Consider the following 26,434-nt stretch of genomic DNA (forward strand, 5'->3'; position numbering starts at 1 on the left):
TTTTTAAAATTGGTGCCAGGAGTTGCCGTGGTCGTGCCCCCAGCTATCCAGCACTCCTGCCGGCCGCAATCGGCCCACTCCCGCTGTCCTTCCCCCTCCCCATTGGGATTTACCTGAGGGCTGCTGGCAGCGAGACAAGCGAACCAAAATTCTTCTGTCAGGTGAGCTGCCTGTGGAGACGCGACAGGTGCCGGCAGCTCATCGTGATTACGTGGGTGAGACCCGTGGAACAATTTGTCACAAACATTGGGACTCCGTCTTCAAAAGCAGGGATCATTCCCTGCATCCATTTGGCGCTTCAAATCTGGCCTAAACTAATTTCTAGGCCAATGTGTTTTTCCCTCTGATCTTCTCTCACTCCTGGTCCTCATGCTGGACAGAATGGCGTAGAAATTGGATCGCGCTGCATCAGTTTTACAGGCATAAAACAGGCACCTCAGGGTATAAAAAGGCAGGCAGCATGCATGCGCTCATTCTGAGCCGGAAGTGCGCCGTCTCCCATAGACATCCAGGGTATGTGCCTGAAACAGGCGTAGGATCCATCGCTTATGCAAATAGGGGGCTTAACACCTGTTTAAGGCCCCCGTTGCAAAATTCGATCGCACATAACTGCAGCATGTCAGTTTCTTCAGGTGCCTGACAACCAAACCAACAAGCCTTAAAGGTACTGCTGGAGACTGCCATCGAAAAGGTAAGTTTGAACTTTTTTACTTCCTGAATGTGGAGCCGGGAGGAGTAGGAGTGCTCATCCCAGCTGCACATTAAACCCGCGGGCCACTGCCAGCCACCGTTTGCCCCCCTCCCAATTGCCTCTCCCTCCCTCCTGGACACTCCTAACAACCTCAGATACCGGCCGGCCAATCTTGCTGCTATCCGTGGCCAGATTGGGTTAACTTGTCAAACACCTGACAGGATCCCAGTCTTGGATTTAGGCTATCTTTAAAAGAAATATTGGTGTCCTTACACAGAAGAGGTGATTTTATGAATGTGCGCTTTCAGTGAGGAGCCTCGCCCAACACAACCACTTTTTGGGCAGTCATGGGCATGCTGCCAACTATTTTCTGTCTATTAAAACTGAAACTGATGGACAGAAAATTTGTGGCTCACACTTGAGATTTCCTGATCTTCACAGCCAGCAGGTAAGTCTCCTCGCCAAACAGCACGCATTCATAAAATCAGCCTGAGGCAACAATCTGTTCATTGTTGCATGTACAGCAACAATCTCTATAACCCATCACAAGCTTTCCCACTATCTCAACACCAAGAGCTGGTCTCAGACTGATTTAGATAGGTGTCTTTTAAAACAAGTTTTTAACTTATCTGCTGGAATCTAGTAAGGACACTCAGTTCCTGGTGGTATCAGTGTATGCTCAGTCCCTTTTTGTAAACAATTTTACAACACCAAGTTACAGTCCAACGATTTTATTTTTAATCCCACAAGCTTTCGGGGGCTTTCCCCTTCCTCAGGCACCTACTCCACACCGCCTGAGGAAGGGGAAAGCCCCCGAAAGCTTGTGGGATTAAAAATAAAATCGTTGGACTATAACTTGGTGTTGTAAAATTGTTTACAATTGTCAACCCCAGTCCATCACCGGCATCTCCACATCACAGTCCCTTTTTGACCTCCATTTTAAATTTTTTTTGAAACCCTCACCTATTGTACTCATTACTCATCAGCAGATGGTCTGCCATTGCTCTTCTACCAAAACTGCTCTGAAATCAGCCACTGTTAAGGTTTTAATTGCCTTTGTTCTTGTGAACCAGTTGAATTAGTTTGCTTTAAGTGTAAATGCTAAGTATAAATTCCTGGTCCCGTGTTTTGCGGGTGGTAATCTGGACATGTTAGATTGATCTCAGCCATTCATTTCAAAACCATGAATTGTTTATACAAATTTCACTACTGTGTAATGTCAGACTCAAATGTGTGTTGCGGTTGTATATTAAATTAATAAACTGGCTCGTGTGAAAGTGGTGGTACTGCCTTAAATCTGCAAAGTATTTTCCAATTCTATTTTTGTTTGGTAATATCTTTCAAAAGGGTCTGCTTTCGTCAAAAAAAAATGAAGAGGTTGAATTTAGTCAGTGGCTCTCCAAATCGGCCACCAGAACTTCAACAGAAGATCCCCTTGAAAATTAATGGTTCAAGTGACTAAAACGTGCGTTTGGGGTTTATCTGTAGATTAGTTGGGGTTGAAATTGGACCTCTCTGCACCCATGATCAAGGCAAAAAATGGAGGCACAGAGGACCAAATTCCTGTGACCATCGATTGGGCTTTGGGCCTACTTGTTTTGGCACAGAGATCATTCCCTACACCCAGTTTACACTGCTTCCTCACCCCAACTTTGACTTTCCTCTCCCTATGCTAACTGGGTCAGTCGCAGGCCACCCCTTTCCCACCTACTGCATGCAAATGCCAATGGGGAGGGCAGAACCTGGCCTCTCCTCCCATTTCCCTCTCATCCGCTCACTTACAACTGCTCCACAAAACTACCTGTCCAAAGGTGGCAGTAGGCCCACAGTAATGCTGGTAATAGCCTTAAATTCTGTAAATGGAGGGAGAGGTCCTAGTCGAGCCTTCAGTGGAAGACTTGTTCCAGCTTTCGGCTCCTGTGACCCCTGTAATCTTTATTTCCACCTTTTCTGGTGCTCTGACCCACCTAGATCTCCCTGTGGGCCACTGGCAAGCTCCCGATTACTGGCAGAAATCTCACTGGGAACCCACCATGAAAAGCTAATTACCCCCGATTCAGGAAACTGAGCCAGGATCATGGTGGACAGAAGTTCCGCCCTGCCCATGTAGGGGCAGATTGAGGGATATCTAGACCCAGCATATGTTTTGTACACTGCATTCATTCAAGGTGCTGCTGGCTCCGCCTACCTTTCCTGCCCTGGTAAGCTCATATTTGTGGCCCTGTGTGGCCACACGGTGTGGTGTTATTGCCATTCATTGCCCTAGACTGCCACTGGTGCATTTCTGCTCTCAATTAGAGCCTTTGGCACTCCTCTGTATTACTTTGTATTGGGGTATGTCCACTTCTCCACTGAACCAGAGGGAGAAGGGGCCTCGACTTCCTGCAGACCTCATAGACATTCCTGATGTAAGTAAATTGAAGTTGCATTGCAAAACAGTTTTCGTTGAGTGGGCCCTTCGAGTTGCTGCAGATCTTTAAAAAGTGCAGCAGCATGCAGTTTCCCGCCCAGCAAATGACGAGTTCATAATCACTACTGTCAAGACCTGAACTGTAATATTAAAATTAAGCTGATCCCATAAAATGCAGAGGGGTCAGTTCACTTCCCTTCCAATGGGTGTCAATCAGGCGCTGTCATTTTTCTGCCCAAGCAGAAATTCTGAGCATTGAAATTTGGACTCTTATCGTTTACTGTACCTCTTCTCGAGTTTATCAGTTGTGATCCAGGAGACTATTTTAGCACCCGCCACTGGGTGCGTTCCTGGCGGGGGGGCTCCGAAAATCGGAGAATCCCGGCGCGGTACCGGAGCCCGCCCCGAACCTGCGCACTTCCGGGTTCCCCGCTGACGCGCCGGCGTGCGCACGCAGCCCCCGCTGGTGGGAATCCCCCAGGCAATTAAAGCCAGCGGGATGCCACCTGACAGTATTTATTTATGTATTTCAGGTCATTAACTGACCTGATTAAGGGATTATGTGGGATTTTAGAACAAAGTGGGACTGTTTCACACACTGGGGGAAACACTCCCAGCTCGAATGGACGTGTTGCAGCCGTCAGCCTGTGGCAGCTGCAAAGGTCCATTTGACAGGTGGGGGGGGGGAGACCCTCACCCATTGCAGGAGGCCACTCTGTCACTTGGGACAAAGTTTGGCCTCCACCACCCTCCTCCTGACAGTCAAAGTCAAACCTGCACACTTACCCCAGGGTCCGGAGACATGTACCTACCTTGCGGACCCCCTCAGATGTACATCTTGCGGATGGGGGCCGCCGTAGCTGCAGTCATGACCTCCCCAGAGGGCGAACAGCATCACCAGCCTCACCAGCCTCGCCGTCCATCTCTGACACGTGGAGCTCCACAACAGAGTGCTGTGACACATCCACCTGCACAGCAGGAGGGAGGGCTACCGCAGAGAGAGATGCGTCGCAGAGGGCACTACCCTTGCCACAGGGTCCACAGCCTCCTGGACCTCTCTGAGCAGCAGTGCACACGGAGGCTCAGAGTCACTCGACATGTAGTCGTGGACATCTGCAGCCTCTTTCATGCCGAGCTGCTCCCGGCTGGCCCGAGCACCATCTTCTTACCTGTCGCTGTCAAAGTCACCACTGCTCTCAACAACTTCTCCTCTGCATCCTTCCAGGCTGCAACCGGGGACATCGCCGATGTCTCCCAGTCGTCTGCGCAGAAGCGCCCTGCAAATACACCTACACCCACTCTGCAGTGACACAATGGGTGGCATCAGTTGTGGGTCCTCATAGTGATCCTCAGGAGCGGGCATTATTGCACAAACCAGACAGGATTCGCGAAGACATGGCGGTAGTGGTGCCAATATAATATGTAATGTGAGTTGGTCAGAAATTCAATATAAGTAACAACCATGACAAACCCTCAGACACCCTTGTGCATCCCCTTCATGCTCACGACACATTTGCCTTATGCTGCCTACTGCACATATGTGATGCATGCCCTGTGGCTGCAGCACAGGTAGTGGCAGGTTGAGTGAGGCTGGCCGTGAAAGAGATGCACGAGTGGGTGAGTATGAGATAGAGCCATGAGATTGTATGAGGATTGGGTTGAGTGGTAGTGGCGAGGTGAGTAAGTGCAGGTAAGATGAGGATGAGGTTTGAGTGGGTATGAGGGGTGATGTGACAGAGTAGTGTTGGCAGTGCAGAAGGAGATGTGGGGTGGGGGCAGTGATGTGGCAGACGGAGTGTAGGGGAAAGACTACGTGTACTCACTTTGGCTGACCTACTGAGGTCATTGGAGCGCCTCCTGCACTGTATGCAGGTGGGCGATATGTTGGTTGCGCTGGTGACCTCCTCTGCCACCTCGAGCCAGGCCTTCCTGGTGGCAGAGGCAGGCCGCTTCCTCCCGCACGCCGGGTGGACGATCTCTGTCCTCCCCCTCCTCCTCACCCCATGAATTGATACCTGGAGTGAGGCATCATAACACTGGGAGCAGCCTTCCCCCTGGGCTGCTCCATGCTGTCATTTTTGCTATTTATTGCAGCATCTGTCAGTGGAGGACTGCCCCTTTAAATAGAGCACCTCCAGCTGACAGATCTTACTGCGCATGCGCAGCCCGCCCGACGCGCAGATCAGCGGTGGGGAACCCGGAGGAGCAGGTAAGTGGATCCAATTAGTGAATTGTCTGCTACAATCGCACGGGAAACTCTCTAATTTCACCAGGCGCGTTACCCACGCGCCCGATAGCCCCCCCGCCGAGAACCCGCAGCCCTGCTAACATCGGGCCCCATGTGAGTGAATTTCCTTGGGGATTTTCCCACTCTGCTGACGTAACTTTGGCAGAAGTTCAGGTGTAAACAGGGTTTCTGTCAAACTTCCCTCAAAGTTATGGCCGGCAGAGCGAGAGAAACTCCAAGGAAATTCCTGGCGTAAACTAATTTCTCGAGTCCAGTTTAACTAACTACCGTAGAAATGATAAACTGGGTTTTACAAATGACTGTCAAGTAATCTAGCATTGGTCTAATTTTAATCGCACTAACATTGGCAGTCGTGCCTTCAGCTGTCTAGGCTCTAAGTTCTGGAATTCCCTCCCTTAACCTCTCCGCCTCTTTACCTCTCTCTCCTCCTTTAAGACGCTCCTTAAAACCTACCTCTTTGACCAAGCTTTTGGTCACCTGTCCTAATATTTCCTTATGTGGCTCGGAGTTAAATTTTGTTTGATAACGCTCCTGTGATGCGCTTTGTGATGTTTTACTATGTCAAAGGCGCTATATAAATGCAAGTTGTTGTAGTTGTCGTTAATTTGTAGTATCTTATGACACGATCTGATGTTGTAAATAAATTTTATTAGTCTGTGAAATCTCTGGTCTCTGGGTCCATGCAACATGTACATGGGAGCAAATCACGTGGCTGTGCTTTGTCAAAACCTATAACACAAATGGAATTGGTTTTAATTCCTCAGTCCGCACACTTCTCCAGCTGAAGAAAGCAAAACACGCACAGATTTTAGATCATAAAGGATTTGGCCCACTCAAGAAAATGATCATTAGGCCATTTAACAAGAAAAAGTGAAAATGAACCCAAAACTTTAACACATAGTTTCACCAGTTTTAAAAGCCGTTGACAATATGGTACTGTAGCATAGTGGTTATGTTACTAGACTAGTAATCTATGAGGCCTGGACTAATAATCTGGAGTCATGAGTTCAAATCCTGTCATGGTAGCTGAGGAATTTAAATTCAATTATTAAATAAAATCTAGAATTTAAAAAAACTAGTAATGGTAGCCATGAAACTACTAGATTGTCATAAAAACCCATCTGGTTCACTAATGTCCTTTAGGGAAGGAAACCTGCTGTCCTTACCCAATCTGGCCTATATGTGACTCCAGACCCACAGCAATGTGGTTGATTCTTAATCACCCTCTGAAATGGCCTAGCAGCTCATCACCACCTTCTCAAGGGCAATTAGGGATGGGCAAATAAATGCTGGCCTTGCCAGCGATGCCCACATCCCATGAACAAATAAAAAAAAAACAAGAATTACCATAAAATTCAGATTACCTTCAGACTGAGAGTTTGTGGATCTCAATTTAAGGCTCTTTGAAGCCAGATCTGAAATTGATGTCCAAAGTAATCTGAACATTTATTTCTACTCGAAAGATTTCTGCAATCTCCGAGATGATTGTGATGGTTCAAAAAGGCCTGCTACAATTTCAAAGAAAAAAGTCTGTTTGTATTTGAGTTTCAGAATGGAAATTCCATGCTGCAGTGCCTTACCAACCCTAAGCTTGTTGGGAAGGATCCAGAAAAATCATTAAATAAAGTAAGTTATTGTCAACTGAACAAAGGTGCTGGTGCAGCAAATTGCAGCTCAGTGTTTACTTAGTTTGTTTGAAATGTGGCAGTGCATTTTCTATTTTCCCTAACTGGATGTGCCTTTGCATCACTTTCTGTGATACAGAAAGTTCAGCTGTAACAGATTTTTAAAAGAGGTGGTGAAAAACTATTTGCCAAATTATTTTTTAATAGTTTATAAACATGTGTACACCCCAGAAATACTGCATCTCTATTTCCTTTATCTAGTTAATGAAAACTGTGTTCATGGCATTGCTTACGGATGAACGGGGTCTAGATTGCAACAATAACTTGCATTTATATAGCATTTTAACACAGGAAAACATACCAAAGCATTTCAGAGGTGTAATCAAAAAAAATGGACACTGAGCCAAAAAAGGAGAGATTAAGAGGGTTGACCAAAACCTTAGTAAAGAGGTGGATTTTAAGGAAGGTCTTAAGCGAAGAGAGGGAGGTGGAGGCAAAATGATCTAGGGAGGGAATTCCAGAGCACAGGGCTTAGGTGGCTGAAGGCACAGCTGCCAATGGTGGGGACAGTGCTTGGGGAGGGGAATAGAGTTTGTGGAGGAGACCAAAGATGATGGCTACGATCTTCCCAATGTTTAGCTGGAAGAAATTACTGTTTATACAAGACTAGATGTCAGACAAGCAGCCTGACAGCAGAGAGGCAGTGGAGAGAGGTGGTGGACAGATAGAGCTGGATGTGGATTATGTCACAAAAGAGTAGCATGTAGATTTGGAAGAAGAGACAGCTAAGGATAGATCCTTGAGGACACCCAAGCTGACAATGCAGGGGCGGTAAGAGAAGCATTTGCAGTTCTTAATGCTCACTAATGTCTCATAGCAGCCTGGACATGATAGGCAATTCGTCCATCACTGTAATACAGCGAATCTACTGAAGCAGTTTCTTACATGACTGACATGAAAGTGTTAGACATGTTACTGATCCTGAAAGGTACAGAGTCTTACAGAGACAAGGGTAGATTTTCTTCTTTGTTTACCTGGGGAATGCTCAGTTCCTAAGCACAGTGAAGCAGAAATGAGGGCAGGGACTCGCTGGGGGTAATTCTAACCCCAATAACAGGCGGGAGGCAGGGGTGGGGGGGGGGGGGGGGGAGTGGTGGGAGGGTAGGTTAAAATTTCAAAAATCTGAAAGCTGACCCTCAACACGCTTGGTTGGTTGGTGGGCGGGCGACTAACCTGCTCCCGAGAGGCGGGTCAGTTATTTAAATATGTTAATGAGGCTCTGTGCCTCAGATTTTAGCAGACTTTTCCATTAATCGGCTGTGGGCTGGATTTCCCAGGGCTCGGAATACCCGACTGCTTATGGGCCTGGAGAAGCTGGAATGCTTCCCCCTGTCCCCCCAAGCAAACCTGCCGCAATCGTCCTCCATCCCCTCCACTCCCGCCCCCCACCCGCGATCCCCCCGACCCACAATTTCTTCCCCCCATGATCTTTTTCCCCCTCCCCGCTAGATCTCTTTCCCCCCCCCCCCGCTCCGTGCGATATCTCCCTACCTCTCTCCCTCCCTCCCTCCCCTCCCCTCCACTCCGTTCCCTGGCTGCGGCCTACCAGCGCAATCCTTCCCTCCCAACAGCCAGCCAGCCTATCCATGTGGCTGGCTGCCAGCTGGGAAATGGAGAAAAAAAAATTCAAATGAGGTCCTGCTGTTAAATTTGGCAGGACCTCCGGGTTACCCACATTTCCAGGGCCTGTGTTTCCCACAAATGTAAAGCTTCTTTAATAACTTGCTAATTTATAACATATATAAGTACATTTCTCAACTACAAAATGGATGCAAACCTGGTATTGAATTGAAATACATTAAAGGCCGGGAATTTCCACAATTCTACTCCCACTCCGGCACTGTAACTTTACCGGAAGTGTAGCGAAAGCCCTGGTTATGCACGTAAATGGAGTTTCTGCTGCACTTCTGGCAAAGTTGTAGAGCCAAAATTCCCAACTTATGTTTGGGATTAGCATTCCTCTGACGATCATTGTTAACAGTCCAGTTCAGTACCTTTTGTAGCTCATCTCTTTGTGTGTCTTTTTGCCATTTCCTTTTACTTTCTTGGAAAAAGCTCAGAAATGTGACCTCCTTTCCTGTATAAGCCTTCCAATGTCCTTTTACAGCTCACATAAGGGTTAAATAAAAACGAATACAAGGGTCTAGAAATTTGATCACCTACGCCTGTTTTACAGGCCGAAAATGGGTCTCTGTGAGTCCAAAATGGCAGGCATGCATGTGTCCCGCACTTGAAGTACCATATTGGATCAGGCTGCTCCATAAGCGACCAAGGCAGTGCTGGATATATTAAAAAGCCTGATTAAAATAAGAGTCCCACACTTGTGTGGGACCATTTTTGGAAATTGGTCTGCCCCGGTGCTTGCCTCGCCACATGAGAAAATCACTCAGCAAATCATGGTGCTAACGGTCAGCAAGGACCCTTGCAGGAGCGCCGTTTAAAGGGCTCATCCCCTCTGTATTGGTTCTCTTAGACTGCTGGTTAAATTCTGGGCTTTTTTTGTTGGCTATTTTTTCTGTTCCACAAGTGAATTCTGACTTCAGTGACCTCTTCCCACTGGCGGAGGAGGTGCTGCCAGGAGGGCCATTTTGAACGTTTCTCTGCTGCCTGCAGCCATGGCTTACCGCCCCACTAAGAGGTGCAGGTTGCCTTTAAGTGAAGTCAGAAGTACTCGATTTCCCACCCCTGCAAACAAGCGCGCAGTCAATAAGCAGCACGGGTAGGGCTGGCTGTACACCTGACACATGATAATGAGCCGCCAGCACCAAGTTCATGTAGTTCCTGCGCCCAAGTGAACAGGCACGTGTAGTGCACTCCCTTCCCCCTGCGTTTTCGGGGGAGTTTCTAGGCCAAAATGTAGTGGTGAGTAACACATATAGAAATAAAAATACCAATCAAACCCCAAGTAGTTCAAAAGTAAATTCACATTAAAAAGTTCTGAAATGTGATAATTAGTACATTAATCAAAATAAATCCAGGTAATTATGGTATATATTTTCTTTTCATGGCTCCTAATCTGATCATCCCTGGATTATTGATCCAAGTGCTAATTCCCTGCTCCAGTACGAGTGGTTCAGCATTGTATCCTTTGGTCTTTAAAGCAAGGTTCCCATTCTGTAACCATTATACTCCCACATGAAGTGAACAGAAATAAAAGAGAATGAACAGAGTACAGTACGGAACCGGTGCAGCCAGGAAGAAACACGTTTCCTATTAATCGAACGTGTAGTGTTAAATGGGGACAGTAACCCTCCTTCTTGGATGTTGGAGGCAGCAGACTTGTCAAGGACTAGGAAAAGAAGGGGGTTAATGGAAAAAATTCTGCCAGGTAGCCACCTCTGCCAGGAAAAATGTGTTGAACCCCTCTGTTACAATTTTCCTCTTGAATTCAAATTTGTTGAGTGGCATTGCTTGTTGAAGAAGGATTGAAAGGAACTGTAAATATTATGTAACAAATTGCAATAGTCGATTGCACATGAAGTTAACATTCCTGAACTGTGTTGCAGCTTCTACATGTACCTTTGAAGAGAACAGCTGTGGTTGGTTTGAGAATATATCTAATGATAACTTTGATTGGATCAGAAGCTCACGCAGAACTTTACCTTCAAATATCAAGGACCAGGCCCCAACTCAAGATCACACCACTAATACAGCCGATGGTAGGAGATTAGAATTCATTGTTTGAGAGCTTTGTACTTTGGAGCATTTTTGCCTTGCAATAATACAATTGGCTCATATCTCACCACCCCCATCCCATATACACTCAGTGGTCTCTCAGAGCACCCACTGGACAATGTTTTGTCGTTTCTCAACAGTCTTCCGAATCATCTTCACTTTTTTTTTTCAATTGCAGCTGACCTATAGTAAAGCAGACGATAGGGCCTCCCAAATTATATTCAATTAACAATCCTATGAAAGGGGAAAACCTGAGATTGTTTCACTTGTTTTCTAACCATTTTTTTGAACTGGTTTTGGGAACCAGGTGGATATATGTGGTGGCTGCTTCCAAGAGTTTTGAGTTTGTCTTACAGTAAAAATTGGAAGCAAACTTTTTCCAAATGGCTGAAGCAATTTCTGCCATATTTCTTTAAAGATTTACTATGACTGCCATATTGCTCTTGCAGCACAGGCAGAGTTTAGCTTCACATGAAATTCTCTTTGCCCTCCTCTGAGTATCAGTTGCCATTGCAGACAGAGCCCTCCTCTGCTACGCTGAGGTCATCCGTTCAGCTGCCTCTGCCGCATACATCCCTCCAAAGAATCTCCTTTTTTTTTTATTCGTTCTTGGGATGTGGGCGTCACTGGCAAGGCCAACATTTATTGCCCATCCCTAATTGCCCTTGAGAAGGTGGTGGTGAGCCGCCTTCTTGAACCGCTGCAGTCCATGTGGTGAAGGTTCTCCCACAGTGCAGTTAGGTAGGGAGTTCCAGGATTTTGACCCAGCGATGATGAAAGAACGGTGATAAATTTCTAAGTCGGGATGGTGTGTGACTTGGAGGGGACCGTGCAGGTGGTGTTGTTCCCATGTGCCTACTGCCCTTGTCCTTCTAGGTGGTAGAGGTCGTGGGTTTGGGAGGTGTTGTCGAAGAAGCCTTGGCGAGTTGCTGCAGTGCATCCTGTGGATGGTACACACTGAAGCCAGGGTGCGCCAGTGGTGGAGGGAGTGAATGTTTAAGTTGGTGGATGGGGTGCCAATCAAGCGGGCTGCTTTGTCCTGGATGGTGTCAAGCTTCTTGAGTGTTGTTGGAGCTGCACTCATCCAGGCAAGTGGAGAGTATTCCATCACACTCCTGACTTGTGCCTTGTAGATAGTGAAAAGGCTTGGGGAGTCAGGAGGTGAGTCACTCACCGCAGAATCCCCAGCCTCTGACCTGCTCTTGTAGCCACAGTATTTATCTGGCTGGTCCAGTTAAGTTTCTGGTCAATGGTGACCCCCAGGACGTTGATGGTGGGGGATTCGGCGATGGTAATGCCGTTGAATATCAAGGGGAGGTGGTTAGATTCTCTCTTGTTTAGTTGAGTGGGACAGCCCTCACCTGGTTCCACTCTTATACAGGCATAGCCAGAGAATCTTCTACAGTGGCTTCTCTTCCTGCTCTGGTCCGTTACCTCTGGAGACCCCCAAGGATCTATTCTTGGCCCCCTCCTTTTTCTCAACTACCTGCTGCCCATCGACTACATCATCCGAAGACACGACGTCAGGTTCCACATGTATGCTGATGACACCCAGCTCTACCTCACCACCGCCTCTCCCAACCCAGCCACTGCCTCTGTGTTGTCCGATTATTTGTCTGACATACAGTTGTGACTAAGCCGAAATTTTCTACAATTAAACAATTGGATAACTGAAGCCATTGTCTTCGGCCCCGCCACAAATTCCATTCCCTAGCCACCAGTTCCATTCCACTTCCTGGCCACTGTCTCAGGCTGAAACAGGCTGTTTGCAATTTCAGCGTCCTATTTGACCCTGAGCTGACCCCATATCATCTTCATCACCAAGACCGCCTACTTCCACCTCTGTGACATCGCCCATCTCTGCCCCTGCCTCAGCTCATCTGCTGATGAAACCCTCATCCATGCCTTTGTTACCTCTAGACTTGACTATTCCAATGCTCTCCTACTCAGCCTCCCATCTTCCACTATCCATAAACTTGAGCTCATCCAAAACTCTGCTGCCCGTACCCTAACTTGCACCAAGTCCCGTTCACCCATCACCCCTGTGCTCGCTGACCTACATTGGCTCCTGGTCCACTGTCGGCTCAAATTTAAAATTCTCATCCTTGTTTTCAAATCCCTCCATGGTCTCACCCCATCCTATCTCTGTGACCTTCTCCAGCCCTGCAACCCTCTAAGATCTCCGCACTCCTCCAATTCCTGCCTCTTGCGCATCACCCACTTCCTTTGCCCCCACAATTGGCGATCGTGTTTTCAGCTGTCTAGGCCCTAAGTTCTGGAATTCCCTCCCTAAACTTATCCGCCCCTCCACCTCTCACTCCTCCTTTAAGATGCTCCTTCAAACCTACCTCCTGAGCAAGGTTTTAGTCACCTATAGAATCATAGAATGATACAGCACAGAAGGAGGCCACTCAGCCCATCGTGCCTGTGCCGGCTCTTTGAAAGAGCTACCCAATTAGCCCCACTCCACTGCTCTTTCCCCATAGCCCTGAAAAGTTTCCCCCTTCAAGCATTTATCCAATTCCATTTTTAAAGTTATTATTGAATCTGCTTCCACCACCCTTTCACGCAGCACATTCCAGTTATAACAACTCGCTGCGTAAAAAAAGTCTCCTCATCTTGCCTCTGGTTCTTTTGCCGATCACCTTAAATCTGTATCCTCTAGTTACCAACCCTTCTGCCACTCGAAACAATTTCTCCTTATTTAGTCTATCAAAACCCTTCATGATTTTGAACACCTCTATTAAATCTCCATTTAAACTTCTCTGCTCTAAGGAGAACAAACCCAGTTTCTCTAGTCTCATCATGTAACTGAAGTCCTGCGTCCGTGGAACCATTCTAGTAAATCTCCTCTGTACCCTCTTTAATGTCTTGACATTCTTCCCAAAGTGTGGTGCCCAGAATTGGACACAATACTCCAGCTAGGGTCTAACCAGTGATCAATAAAGGTTTAGCAGAACTCCCTTGTTTTTGTATTCTATGCTTCTGTTTATAAAGTCAAGGATCTCATATGCTTTTTTAACAGCCTTCTCAACTTATCCTGCCACCTTCAAAGATTTGTGTACGTACACCCCCAGGTCTCTCTCTGTTCCTGCACCCCCATTAAAGTTGTCCAAATATCTCCACCTTTGGCTCGGTGTCAATTTAAAAAAAATATGATTATGCTCCTGTGAAACAGCTTGGGACGTTTTACTATGTTAAAGGCGCTATATAAATGCAAGTTGTTGTATTGTGTGGTCATTTAAATGATTTTTCAAATGCAGTTATGGAATTAACTGTCTTTTATTTCAGGACACTTCATGTTTATTCTGAACAACAAAAGCAGCCTTTCTCAGATTGCAGAACTGAACAGCCCTCGATTCAGTCAGTCAGGAACTGGATGCAAAATATCCTTTTGGTAGGAAATAATTTCAAATTTCATGATGACTTGACAGAATGTGGAGATGATTTTTTTGAAAGTATCAGATGCCTCGACCACACTTAAAAAGCCCATTTTTAAAAGTTATTGGTACTCAGACTAAAGCTCTCTACATTTTCAGCTTATTTTCTAAACATCATTAACAAATCTTGTAGTAGGAAGGAGAACCGTAAGGGTAAATTTTTCACTTGCGCATTCCCAGCTTCACCTGGAAAATGTATCTTTTCATTCACTGGAATAAAATCCAGGTTAAAATTGCATGGACATTGGTATAATTTTAAACAGCTATTTCTACCAAACCAGCTTTTTTTTTACTAAGTTTAATCTTAATGTCATATATTTAGGAGTTGTTATTTTTTGAACATGTTTAATGTCTGAACAAATTATCTGCCATTTAATATCTGCTGTAGGTATTATAATTATGGACAGGCCGTAGGGGCAGCGAAAATGTACCTGAAGGTTGATGGGGTGTCGCGTCGCACTGTGATATGGCGAACTTACAACACTCAAAACAATCAGTGGCTGCAAGGCTCTGTGCAGCTTGGTCGTCTAACACGACCCTTCCATCTCACATTGGTGAAAGTCAGCCTGAGCTTTTATGATGGTGTGGCAGCAATGGATGACATCATGTTTGTCAACTGCTCCCTCCCACAAGCTGTAGAGAACTGCGAAGGCACAGAGCGGTTTTGGTGTGAAGAAACCAGAGCTTGTATTGACCGCTTACGAGTATGTGACCTTGTGGATGACTGTGGTGATGGTTCTGATGAAGATAACTGTGGTAAGTGGAACTTAAGAATTCTGCTAAAGGTTAATGATGCTCATCCAAGAAGCTTATGTTTAACTTGAAAAGAATATTTGCATAAATTATTTTACATACACGTACATAAATGTCCAGATTTATCATTCTTTAGCTTAATCGCTATTTGCTAATGATGATAATTAATATTGGCTAAAGTGGTAAGGGCCCAAAACTCTGTAAGTCAGGTAGGCCGATGACTTGGGAATTAGGCCAGGACCCAGATATAATATCCTGGGTCCTGGACTTTCCCACCAGTTTTTGTAGGGCCTTATTTAGGGCAAAGCCTTCATCCTTTCCCCTCACGAAAAAAATCACCCATGCCAGAGGCTTGATGGCCAGTTCAGGTGAGCGAATGAAGGCGTACCAGCCTTGCCCATGGTGGAAGTGGGGCCCATCTGGAGGTCCAAGCCTTGACCTGAACCTCCAAAGACCCAGGCTGTCAGACTTCACAAATTTCCTCCCCCCTCCACCCTTTACGAGGAGGCTGATAGGCCCCAACCACAAAGCTTCTGGGGCTGGGGCTGGAGCTGCTTGAGTCCTTTTGAAGTATTGGGCGTCTGCCTCTATTTCTTCCCCTACAGTATGGCAGGCACCCGTAGCATGGGCAAGATGCACCCTTAGCATGGGCATCCTTTGGATATATTTAAGTTGGGGAACCTCCCTCTGGCTCCAAACACTCTGGTGGGGCCAATGGAAATGACAATCCAAAGAGATGAATAATGGAGGGTTGATTCGATACCATCCGATTCACCCAAAGTCAAAATTACCCCAATACACATTTAACTATAAGAGGAAGTTGAAAAGGTTTGGTGATGTTCACGATAGGGTGTATTATGCACAATGTGGAATGGCAGTTTCATCTGTGCTTTCCGGTTCTCTTACATTGCAGTTGATTTCCTATGCTGACTGATATTAAAAAAACATTTTCCAAATATAAATGTCTGTGCATGATTATACATTTAAGTAATTAATCAAATATTTATTTCCTGCCTTTCACAGCACGTGATCTGCTTTGTAATTTTGAAAATGGGTTGTGTAACTGGCAGCAAGCTAAAGAGAATGATTTTGACTGGACAAGAAATAAGGGACAGACGTCAACACTCAACACAGGGCCATCAAAAGACCACACACTAGGAACAGCAGAAGGCTACTACCTTTACATAGAAGCATCTGACCAACAATTTGGAAATACAGCTGTTCTCCTCAGCCCAATCTTGGATGCCACAGTCAATCATACCAACAAGACCTGCCTCTTCCGTTTCCATTATCACATGTTTGGAAAACAGATTTTTAGGCTGGCAGTGCACAAAAGGACACACCGGAATACAAAGGGAGAGCAACTTTGGGTGAAATATGGTGACCATGGTGACATATGGCTAAGAGAGGCTCTATTTATCAATAGCTCCCTACCATTCCAGGTAAGCATAGTTCAATAATACAGAATCCTTGAGAGTAAAAAAGAACAATGGATCACGTATAATCAAGTACCCAGATATTACTTAGTTTTAAGAATCAGAATTGAGAGATGCACTTTTGTTATAGTGTGATTATTTGTGGCTGGAGCATTTGTATTTAATACAGTACTCTTAAAAAGGGCTTTGAATTCTATCATTACCTCAGGAGAAAATCGCTACCTCAAGAAATGTATTAAAATTCTTATTAAATTAAATAGAAAGCTATTGTATACAGGCTGCAGTGGTATCACTAATTATTTTTTAATTGATGTTTGTGTCTGGAAGAGGTAGATTATTTCAGAGCTGTTCCTATCCATGCCTTGTACGATCCAACAACAACAACTTGCATTCATGTAGCGTCCTTATGTAGTAAAACGTCCCTGGGCACTTCACAGTAGTATAATCAGACAAACATTGACACCAAGCCAAAGAAGGAGATATTAGGACAGGGGGGGGTCAAAGAGGTGGGTTTTAAAGAGCATCTTAAAGGAGGAGACGTGGAGAGGTGAAGAGGTTTACAGAGGGAATTCCGGAGCCTGGCACCTAGACGGCTGAAGGCACTGCTGCCAATGGTGGGGGTGAAGGAAGTGGGGGATGCACAACGGGCCAGAGTTGGAGAAACGCAGAGTTCTCGGAGGTTTGTAGGGCTACACAAGGTTACAGGTATAGGAGAGATTTGAACACAAGGATGAGAATTTTAAAATCGCGTTGATGGTGGACCTGGAGCCAATGTAGGTCAACAAACACAGGGGTACTGGGTGACTGGGACTTGGTGCGAGTTAGGATATGGGCAGCAGAGTTTTGGATGAGCTCCAGTTTATGGAGGGTGGAAGATAGTAGGCCAGCCAGGAGAGCATTGGAATAGTCCAGTCTAAAGGTTACAAAGTCACAGATGGAGGGTTTCAGCAGCAGATGGGCTGATGCAGAGGCGGAGACGGGCGATTTTGCAGAGGTGGAAGCAGGCGGTCTTGGTGATGGAGATCCAATTTTATATAATTTAAAGTCTCACAGCTATTGTAAATTGACATGGGAAAGATACTTAATAGTTGTGAATAGAATTTAATTTTTTAATATTTTATTTCATGAGGATACATTGCCACTGGTACATTAATACTATTGTATCACACAAAGCAGTTTGAGGCTGGTACCTGCTTTCGAATGGTGAAAGTAGACAACATTGAGTTACACTTTTTTGTTTGTTCTTGTGATGTAGGCAACACTGGTAAGGTAGTATTTATTGCCTGTACTCTGGTTGCCCTGACAGCATTAAGAGTCAACCACATTGTTTGGGACTGGAGTCACATGTAAGCCAGACAAAGTAACGATGACAGTTTTCCTTCCCTGAAGGACATTAATGAACTAGCTGAGTTTTTACAATGATCTGGCAGCTTTCAATGTCATCTTCAGGTGCTAACCCACAAGTTACCATATTAATTGAATTCAGTTTCACAATTTATCATGGTGGGTTTTCAGTTCAAAATCTCTGGTTTGCTAGTCCAGTACCACATGCGTGGGATACTGCATTGTAGGTGCTGTACCACTTTCAAATCAAGGGAAAGCACAGTACTGCAGAGGTGTACTTAAACATGCGCACAATGCTGTTCTTGCCAGCATCCAAATGCCAACGATGCTTTTAATACTGTAGAGTTGACTATCCTACCAGTTCTTCTTTAACATTAGAAAGTTAAAGGCAGTCCATGGGAATATTTTAATGTTTAATATTTATGTTTAAAAGCTATACTGCTGTGGTATAAAGCCCAAGTGGTGTGAAGTTATCTTAAGGTCAGCTCACCCGAGATGGAAACTCAAATCAATAGAAGTTTGGCTTCAGTTATTTTGCACAATTTTGCTGCTGTGAAGTGAAAACTGATACAAAATGTGCAGCACAAGTGCTCTATAAGATAATGCATTGCATCAGGGGCACAAAGTACTGAAAGTATGTACAGTTAGTTTATTTAATCATATCAAGAGTTGTACACACCATCAGGGTGACCCTTCACCTAATGCTGAGAGGTCCACTATTGAATTATTTTGTTCTACATAGCCTCATAGAAAATAAAACACCGAAGGAGGCTGTTTAGCCCATTCTGTGCTGGTGTTAGCTCTCGCAACCAGACTTATCAATTCTAGTGCTATTTCTCTGTATCCTTTTATTTCCTGGAAATTCATTTTAATGCCCAAAAAAATAGGGAGCACAGCGAATCAGGCTCATTGACATCTTGGCCTGATTCTCCTACTAGTGCTCCTGTTGAACAAGATTCCATATCAGGAGAAAAATCTTGAAGTTTTAAGACTATTATGTAAATCTCCTTTTGATCAGCCAAGCAGTTCACTGACAGTTATCCAATGCAATGTAGTCACGTAACCCAATTAGATAAAGAAGGCGTCTTGTGACGGACAAAGTACTTAATACAAGATGTTAATGCGTGCAGATGTTTGCAGTGTTTGGTGCATTTTGTGATCTTGTTACAAAGGTCCATTGAAATACTTTATTGAGCATGAGTGGGATTACAACATGAAGCTTTTCAAATTTGACATTAACAACAAGAATATGTCCTGCAGTTAATAACACTCAATCGTATCATTGGTGTTGCCTCAATATTACATTGTTTTGGATCACATTTGTTTCTGAGTTTATTCGGGGAACATAGGCAAGTCCAGGGCTTGGATTAAGATAACATATAAAGGCTGAGACCTGCTAGCTAGCCCTTTTGTAGTTTTCATGCTGTTTGTATTCGCAAGCAGCGATGGTATTGGATTTGCTATATATGTTTGTCATATACAAATAGCTCAAGAAATTGTGCAATAGTGCAATAATATATCTCACAGTGCAATAGCAGTACAAATTGCTACTCTTGCAATCCTACTTCATTTTGACTGCAGTAGAAAATCAATTATAGAACAGTTTGCTCATCGGGGGAACAAACTCAGCTTTAATGTTTCTTTGAAATGAGTCATTTTGCTCTCAGTTAGATTTATTTGAAATTGCCTCTGTTCCAATAATGGCAAATTGTGGCTCAATGTTTTATTATTTCAGTGAGATCCATGAATATCTTTATGGTTATTCCTGCCCTTCCCCCTTAGATTCAGAGAAAAAAATACATCAAGGATAAAGGGCATCCATAATAACTACAGGATAACCCTGAGTAAATTCTGGTTAATCTGGTCTGATCTGATTAATTCTTTAATTTTCAGATCTGTGCACATTAGTAATATGCTTAGAAAATACATCTTACACTGGAAATATCTGCTAATTTCAGTTTACCAGTAGCTTGTTGTACTGTCCAATTGGAGGACAACTCAGTCATAAAGCTATCTGTGGGACCTTGCTATTAAAATTGGATAGTCAAGTGGTGAAGGATAGAATACTAGAGCCTGGTCTTCAGTTGCTTCCAAGCCTTTATTCACAGAGATTCCTCTTACAAAGACACCACACCCCAGACAAGCTCTCATAAAAAGAGAATACGAGAGAGTCCCCAATTGACACATGCCACCTGAATACAATTAACACTAATTGATATAAATCACATACAATTAACACTTGCTGTGTACAAATTCATTGCATTGCTTGCCTACATAATATCAATGACTGCATTTCAAAAGTAATTAATTGATTGTGAAACACTTTGGGGCATCCTGAAGACATGATAAGGTGCTACATAAATGCAAATCTTTCTTACCTAATCACTGTCAAGAATCCCCGAGCACATACATTTTCAGATCAATTGTACTTGTACATTCCCTCCTTAACCTTGCCTGAAGTGAACAACATCGTGTTCTATAGTGTCATTTACAAAATGCCTTCTTAAACAAAGAAAAGAAAATTGCTTCATTCCTTAGTAGTTTTATAAGTGTATCAGCAACCCCTTCCATGGTCAATTGCTCAAACTCTACCTGATCTTAACCTTTCACTATTGAGCCCCTTCTAACTATTACACAGTCTCCTGTAATGGTGTATCACATACATGATTATCTGTCTAGACATGATAAAAATGATTCAATACACATAGTGTCGACAAGTATCTTGCATTACCCTGCCACGGTCAAATACAATAATGGCCCCACAATGAAAGCAAAGTTCTGATGTGAAATCACAACATTTACTATTCTAATTAAATATTTTTATGGTTGTTCCTGTCCTTTTGCCTTGAGTTTAAAGGAAAAAAAATCCCTCCAGAGCAAAGAGCACCCACAATCTCACTAATAGTGATGATTTCTGAGGCATCCATGAGTGTGAAAAACAGCAGGGTATGGCTTATCTTTTGATCGGGATTTCTACAAAGGAACATAAATTGAATAATCTATTTATTCCACACCATTTCCTCTGAGTAAACGTTTTTTTTTCACTTTCTTTCAAGGTAAAGTTTGCTAAAATGCCATTTCTGAATGTGATATATTACCTTCCTTTACACTTGCTTTGGAAGAGAGGTAAAGAACAGCAAATCATGGGTCAATAAAGTAGCTCACCCAAGAATAATGTTGGCTAAACCACTTGTAATGATATAGAGGCTGTTCCGCCAAATGCCAATAATTTCCAATGATTTATTTGAAAGTAAAATGCCCATAATTAGGTCAAATAACGCCAGACCCCACAAGTTTTATCCTTGCCCTATGTAGCAAGATTTGCTGCCGAAGCACCATCATTTTCGAAAAGATGGCTGCAAGTATAACTCCTGAGGAAAGTATTATGGATTCATGAGGTATTGAAAACATAATTCTGTAGTGAATTTATTGGGCAAGAGAAAAATGGTATTGCGTGCTGTGTTATTGACTGCAGTGATAGTCAACCTGTATGATCCTTCAAAAATATGTCTGTGGAGACAAATAGGATGAAACCAAATGGAAGATTTTTGCTAATGAAACTGATAGTGTCAGCACATCAGTAGTAAAACCTCTGAGGACAGGTAATAGCCTCCAGCAGTTAGCTGACTAAGCAGTGAGTTTTGTCATATTGTGATCTAGTAGACATGCCGTCCAATAAATCCAACCCGTAATTATAATCTCTTGCCTGCTGCGCACCCCACAAACTAACATGCTTAAATTAGCAGTTTTAAGGTTCACTTCATTTTGATGTGATCAATCCCTCAGTGATAATGTTCTTCTCACCTTTCCTGATACCCAGGTAGGGCATACAGTCAACTTAAGGCTTCTCTCCAGTAGTGATAAGCACTAAAGAATGAGGACATGTCTGAAAAAAAATCAGTTGAAATGTTCATCAGTTAAAAAGATGGTTCATATTTCCAACGTGTGAAAGAATCTGCAACTATATTTATACCAGTTGGTTTTCAGTTGCTCAAAGGAAGTAATGCTACAAAATCTAGTCCATCCAACAAGTTTATTCAAAAAAGCTATTTTATAGGTGAAGCACCAACTGAAAGCCTGGTTATGTTATAGTCATAGGGTCTATTAGTTACACAGACATTACAGTACAGATACAGGCCATTCAGCCCAACTGGTCTATGCAGGTCTTCATGCTTCACACAAACCTCATCTCACCCTATCAGCATATCCTTATATCCCTTTCTCCCTCATGTACTTATCTAGCTTCCATTTAAATGCATGTATGCTGTTCGCCTCAACTACTCCTTGTGATAGCAAGTTCCGCATTCTAGCCACTCTCTGCGTAACAAAGTTTCTCCTGAATTCCTTATTGGATTTATTAATGACTATCTTATATTTATGACCACTAGTCTTGAACTCCACCACAAGTGGAAAATCTTCTTGACGTCTACCCTATCAAACCCCTTCATTATTTTAAAGACCTCTATCAGGTCACCCCTCGGCCTTCTTTTTTCCAGAAAAAGGAGCCCCAGTCTGTTCAATCTTTCCTTATATTTATAACCTCTCATTTCCAGTATCATCTTTGCAACTCTTTTTTGCACCTTCTCCAGTGCCTCTATATCCTAATGTGCTGAAGCGCATTGGGCAGTCACTCCAAGTATTATTGGGTTTGAAGCCCTGAGACCTTTACTGCCCTGTGGGGTCAACGCAGCCCAATGTAGCTGGTTGGCTGGAAAGCGTGCTGAGAGCCAACACACAAACCTTATGCACAGCTCATTAGGACTGTGAAAAATATTTTAATTAGGGAGCATCTCCATCGTACGAATGGAGCGTCAGAGCAGTGTCCAGGCTCATTATGGGAAGGCCACCCCTCTCTCCTTCCCCATGGTTCATTCCCAGTTCTCCGCAGGCAGCCAGCAGCCATTCAGTGGCTGTCTCCTCCGTCTCTGTTTCGCAAGACGGGCTGCCACAGAGTTGTGCCATCTGCACACAATATCTGGATCAGGGATAGCTCTCTCAGAGAAATGAACAGTATGAAGCTTTCATGTTCCAAGCCACCCCATGAGGCACCTGCAACATTAGGTGATATTCCAGCTCCTGCTTCCTCATGCTCCCAACCCATCATGAGCAATGTGCTGGGATTGCCAAAGTAATTGACATCCTAAGGTAGCGACAGGTGTGGCCAAAACATCTCACAGGTCGTTGCAGCTGCATTTGTTGGCACCTCACTAACTCCTGTTCCTCATCTCAATTATGTGGCGCATTCTGAACTCCGCGAGGAATACCCTTCCTCACCTCTTTGTACGTGTGGCATCATTCAATCTGTACCCACTGCGGAAAATTGGAACTTTATTGCTTGCTCCTGTAGTGCCTCTAACAGACATTCTCCATTCTCAAGCTGTGTAAACTACAGGAAGGGTGCCTTGTTAGGTTTCCATTTTGAACTTGTGTCCACAGCTACCTTGTGACAAGTATATTGTTTAACACAACTTTACTGCACCATTTATCACTTTTCCTTTTATTCTGCTTCCAGCCTCTTACAACGCTTTACTAGCACTTTATTCAATTTTCCTTTATAACCCTTCTCGAGTCTCTTCACTGCCTCCAGCCTTCTTCACCCCCCCTCCCCACATGTCAAACTCTCCCGCCCCGCCCCTATGTCCGCTCCTCATCTGCGGCCTAGTGCCGCAGGCCTACCTGCCCGACAGTCAGCCAGCCTCTCAATCTGGCTGGCGGCAGAGAGGAAACCGATTCTAAAAATTTAAATCAGGTCTTGCCGTTACATTCGGCAGGACCTCTGGGAAATCCATATTTCAGGGTTTCCCGGTCGCCAAACTTCGCTCCCTCCCTACCTTCCCGTAAATATCGAGGCCTCACTGTCTAAGCTCATCTTTCTCCATCTTTCTCCCCAGGCCACAGCCAGGGAACAGACAGGGGGGTGAGGCGGGACAGTTGGACATCGGTGGTGGGGGCCGGGGAGTCGGACATTTCGGAGTTGGACATCGGGGGCTCCGATTGCTGGAGGGAGACAGTCCAATCGTGGTGGGGGTGGGGTTCGGCCAATCGAGGGGGTTGGATCATGGTTTGGTTTATAGGTATGTTTGGTGGACCAGGGGAAGCACTCCTGCCCCTCCTGGCCCACAAGCAGTGCTGGAAAGGCAATTACCTGTTCCATCCAGCCATTCCCACCTCCCTTCAGCTGCCGGGTTTCCCGAGGCCTGGAAAACCCGGCCCCCAGGAGTTAAATGTGAAACAGAGGTCAAATTTGAGGCAAGCAGGCTCATTAAAATATTTTAAGGATGGACCCGCCTCCAGAGAGCAGATTAGTCACCCGTCCCCCAACCCGCCTCCATTAAAACCAGAAGTGGGTGCGTTGGAGGCGGGTTGGGGTCAGGTTTCTCATTTTTTAAATTTTAAACCCCCTACCACCTCCTGCCCGCCAGTCCTGGGGGGTTAAAGTTACCCCGAGTGTTGGCAGGCAACTTAATCGTGGAGGACTTTATGGTTGAAACAGATCTGGTCCTTACTCAACTTTAATATGCACACTTGTGCACTTTCTACGCAGGTCACTGGGTAGCAATGAATAATGAGAACCCTTGCTGATTTCCTTCTTTTCATCTCCCCCTAACTCAGGGGCACACTACATTCTGTGTTTAATTAACTGATCTCAGCCAGGGTGACAGCAGACAGCAATGCCCTTGCACTGGAAGAGAGAAAAAAAACTATTGCCTAAGGTTGCCACCCCTGATTGCTATGCAGTATCTTCTACTGGAAATAGAATGAGGGCAAGGTCAAGCTTAACTTTGATGCCAACATGTTCAAATAGCATTCTGACACTGACTCGTTGGGTTGACAGATTAAGAATGGCCCTGAGTGTGTTTGCAAAGGGTTGTCATTGTCAGTAACCATGGAACCATACCCCAGCACAAGTCAGTGCCTTCAACAGAAAAACAAAGAAAATTCGAAGGAGAGAAATGACAACAAAAGAAAATTGAAAATAAAGAAAAACGCTTGTAAGAAAAAAACATTTGCATTGATATAGCGCCTTATCACACCTCATAAACATCTCAAGTGTTCCACACACACAGTAATAACCCTTTGAAGCACAGTCGCTGTTCTTAGGTAGGCAAACCTCTGTTCTGACCTTTCTACAAATGAAACAAAACATTCAGTCTTTGTGAGTAGTCAAACCATTCCCTCTGAAATCAATTATCTGAAATCCTAAATGTAGAGTGATGTAGTGAGGTATATGCTTGTGCACTTTCACTTTACAGAGCTTCAGAAATGTAGTAGCAACTATTGGCCGTAGGAAATCTAATTTTGTTCCCATTCAAACTATGTGGGCTTTTAGTGCATCGCAATAATTAACTTAGTAAAATGGACTCATGAACTCTTAAAGTTTTGTTCTTGGTGCGGGCAATTTATTGTGCAACCCCTGACTTTCCAAATCTATATAAAAAAAACATCTACCATGCATTCAGTATTATGTTTTATCCTTAGATGTACAAAGTGCATCTTCAAAATTAATCTTTTCAATTCTTACCATATAAACCTTTTTATGAATTTGAGACATTGCAGTCCCCTTTTGATGAATGAAAAGACACAATCAGAGGAGTAGTAAGAAAAATAGTCCAACTACATAATAAATTTTGAAGAGACAGCATTATGATTAAGTCAATAGTACTAAACGAAGCTGTTTGAGAACAATAAATTGCTTGTAGTAAGAGTCGTTGCTCCCTGTAAAAAGTTAGCACCAATTTCCATTGTGTTTACGTTTTATAGTTTTTTAATTGCTATTCACATCTATTAATTACAGTAATTAAAATGTGTGGCGATAGTTAACATGACCTTGGCAAGAGATGCCCTCAAGTTATATGGTCATATAATTGCATATAATTGACAAGATTACTTGAATTTCAAAGAGAGTTTGAAGTTACTATCTGCATATATTTACACGGGTAGAGTTCCCATTAGATTGCGCTGGCTTTTTCAGCAAAAACATTGCGGAATTCCTATTTACACTGAGTGTAAATTATGTACAGGGTAATTCGTGTTTCCGCGATGTTTTGCACTGGCTCAAAAATCATTGCACTGAAGCCGGCCCCGCCCACAAAACTGGCCACACCCCCGATAAAAATAACGAGGTTGGCGAGTTTCCACCAATTGCACCCATTTGCAGTCGTTGGAGGAGCGTCTTAAAATTAAGCTCATTTTCTTCGCACAGACACTAGTAGGCATGTTTTAAACCCTTTTAAATATTAAAAAATATTTAATTTACTAAGAAACTGACCAGTATACACCAATGAAAGTAGTGAATCATTCAGTATAGTTGTTTAAATTCATTTTAAGGGATTTAAAATCAGGTTACTAACAGCTGGAGGACTAGACACACTTATTAAAACAAGCTTATTTTTTGTGATAAACCCATTTTCAGCTGTATTGCTGCACCAGGTTATCACTCTCAAAGACATCAATGAATATTTTTTATTGCAAAGAAAAAAAATAAATGATTATGCTTTGTTGAGCTGCCAGATTGCACTGATCCATGGAAGATTTTACGTTTATGATTATGTTAATGTATTTAAGCGGAAACTCAAACTGCAACATAGCCGCAATTTTTGGGCGCAATTTGCACCCAATTGCCGATTGCGCCCAAAGCGGAAACTCTACCATAGAATTTTCGATAGAATCGCTGCCTGGAATTTCCTCAGAGCTGCTCACACTCTGCTGCCATACCTTCATCGGAAGTGTGGTGGAAACCCCCTTTATGGGA

General features: G+C 44.1%; 1 protein-coding gene across 1 annotated transcript in view; it reads left to right on the forward strand.

Annotated features, from left to right (window-relative positions):
• The window catches only part of malrd1 (MAM and LDL receptor class A domain containing 1), a 397,527-nt gene that overhangs the window by 112,601 nt on the left and 258,492 nt on the right, over positions 1-26,434 (forward strand). Inside the window, exons 14-17 of the mRNA XM_068007090.1 lie at positions 10,541-10,693; positions 14,001-14,106; positions 14,538-14,905; positions 15,926-16,344. Coding sequence (XP_067863191.1) covers positions 10,541-10,693; positions 14,001-14,106; positions 14,538-14,905; positions 15,926-16,344 — 1,046 coding nt within the window. The remainder of the gene's footprint in view (positions 1-10,540; positions 10,694-14,000; positions 14,107-14,537; positions 14,906-15,925; positions 16,345-26,434) is intronic.

This window comes from Heptranchias perlo, chromosome 2, assembly GCF_035084215.1.
Source record: "Heptranchias perlo isolate sHepPer1 chromosome 2, sHepPer1.hap1, whole genome shotgun sequence".
Classification (NCBI taxonomy): domain Eukaryota; kingdom Metazoa; phylum Chordata; class Chondrichthyes; order Hexanchiformes; family Hexanchidae; genus Heptranchias; species Heptranchias perlo.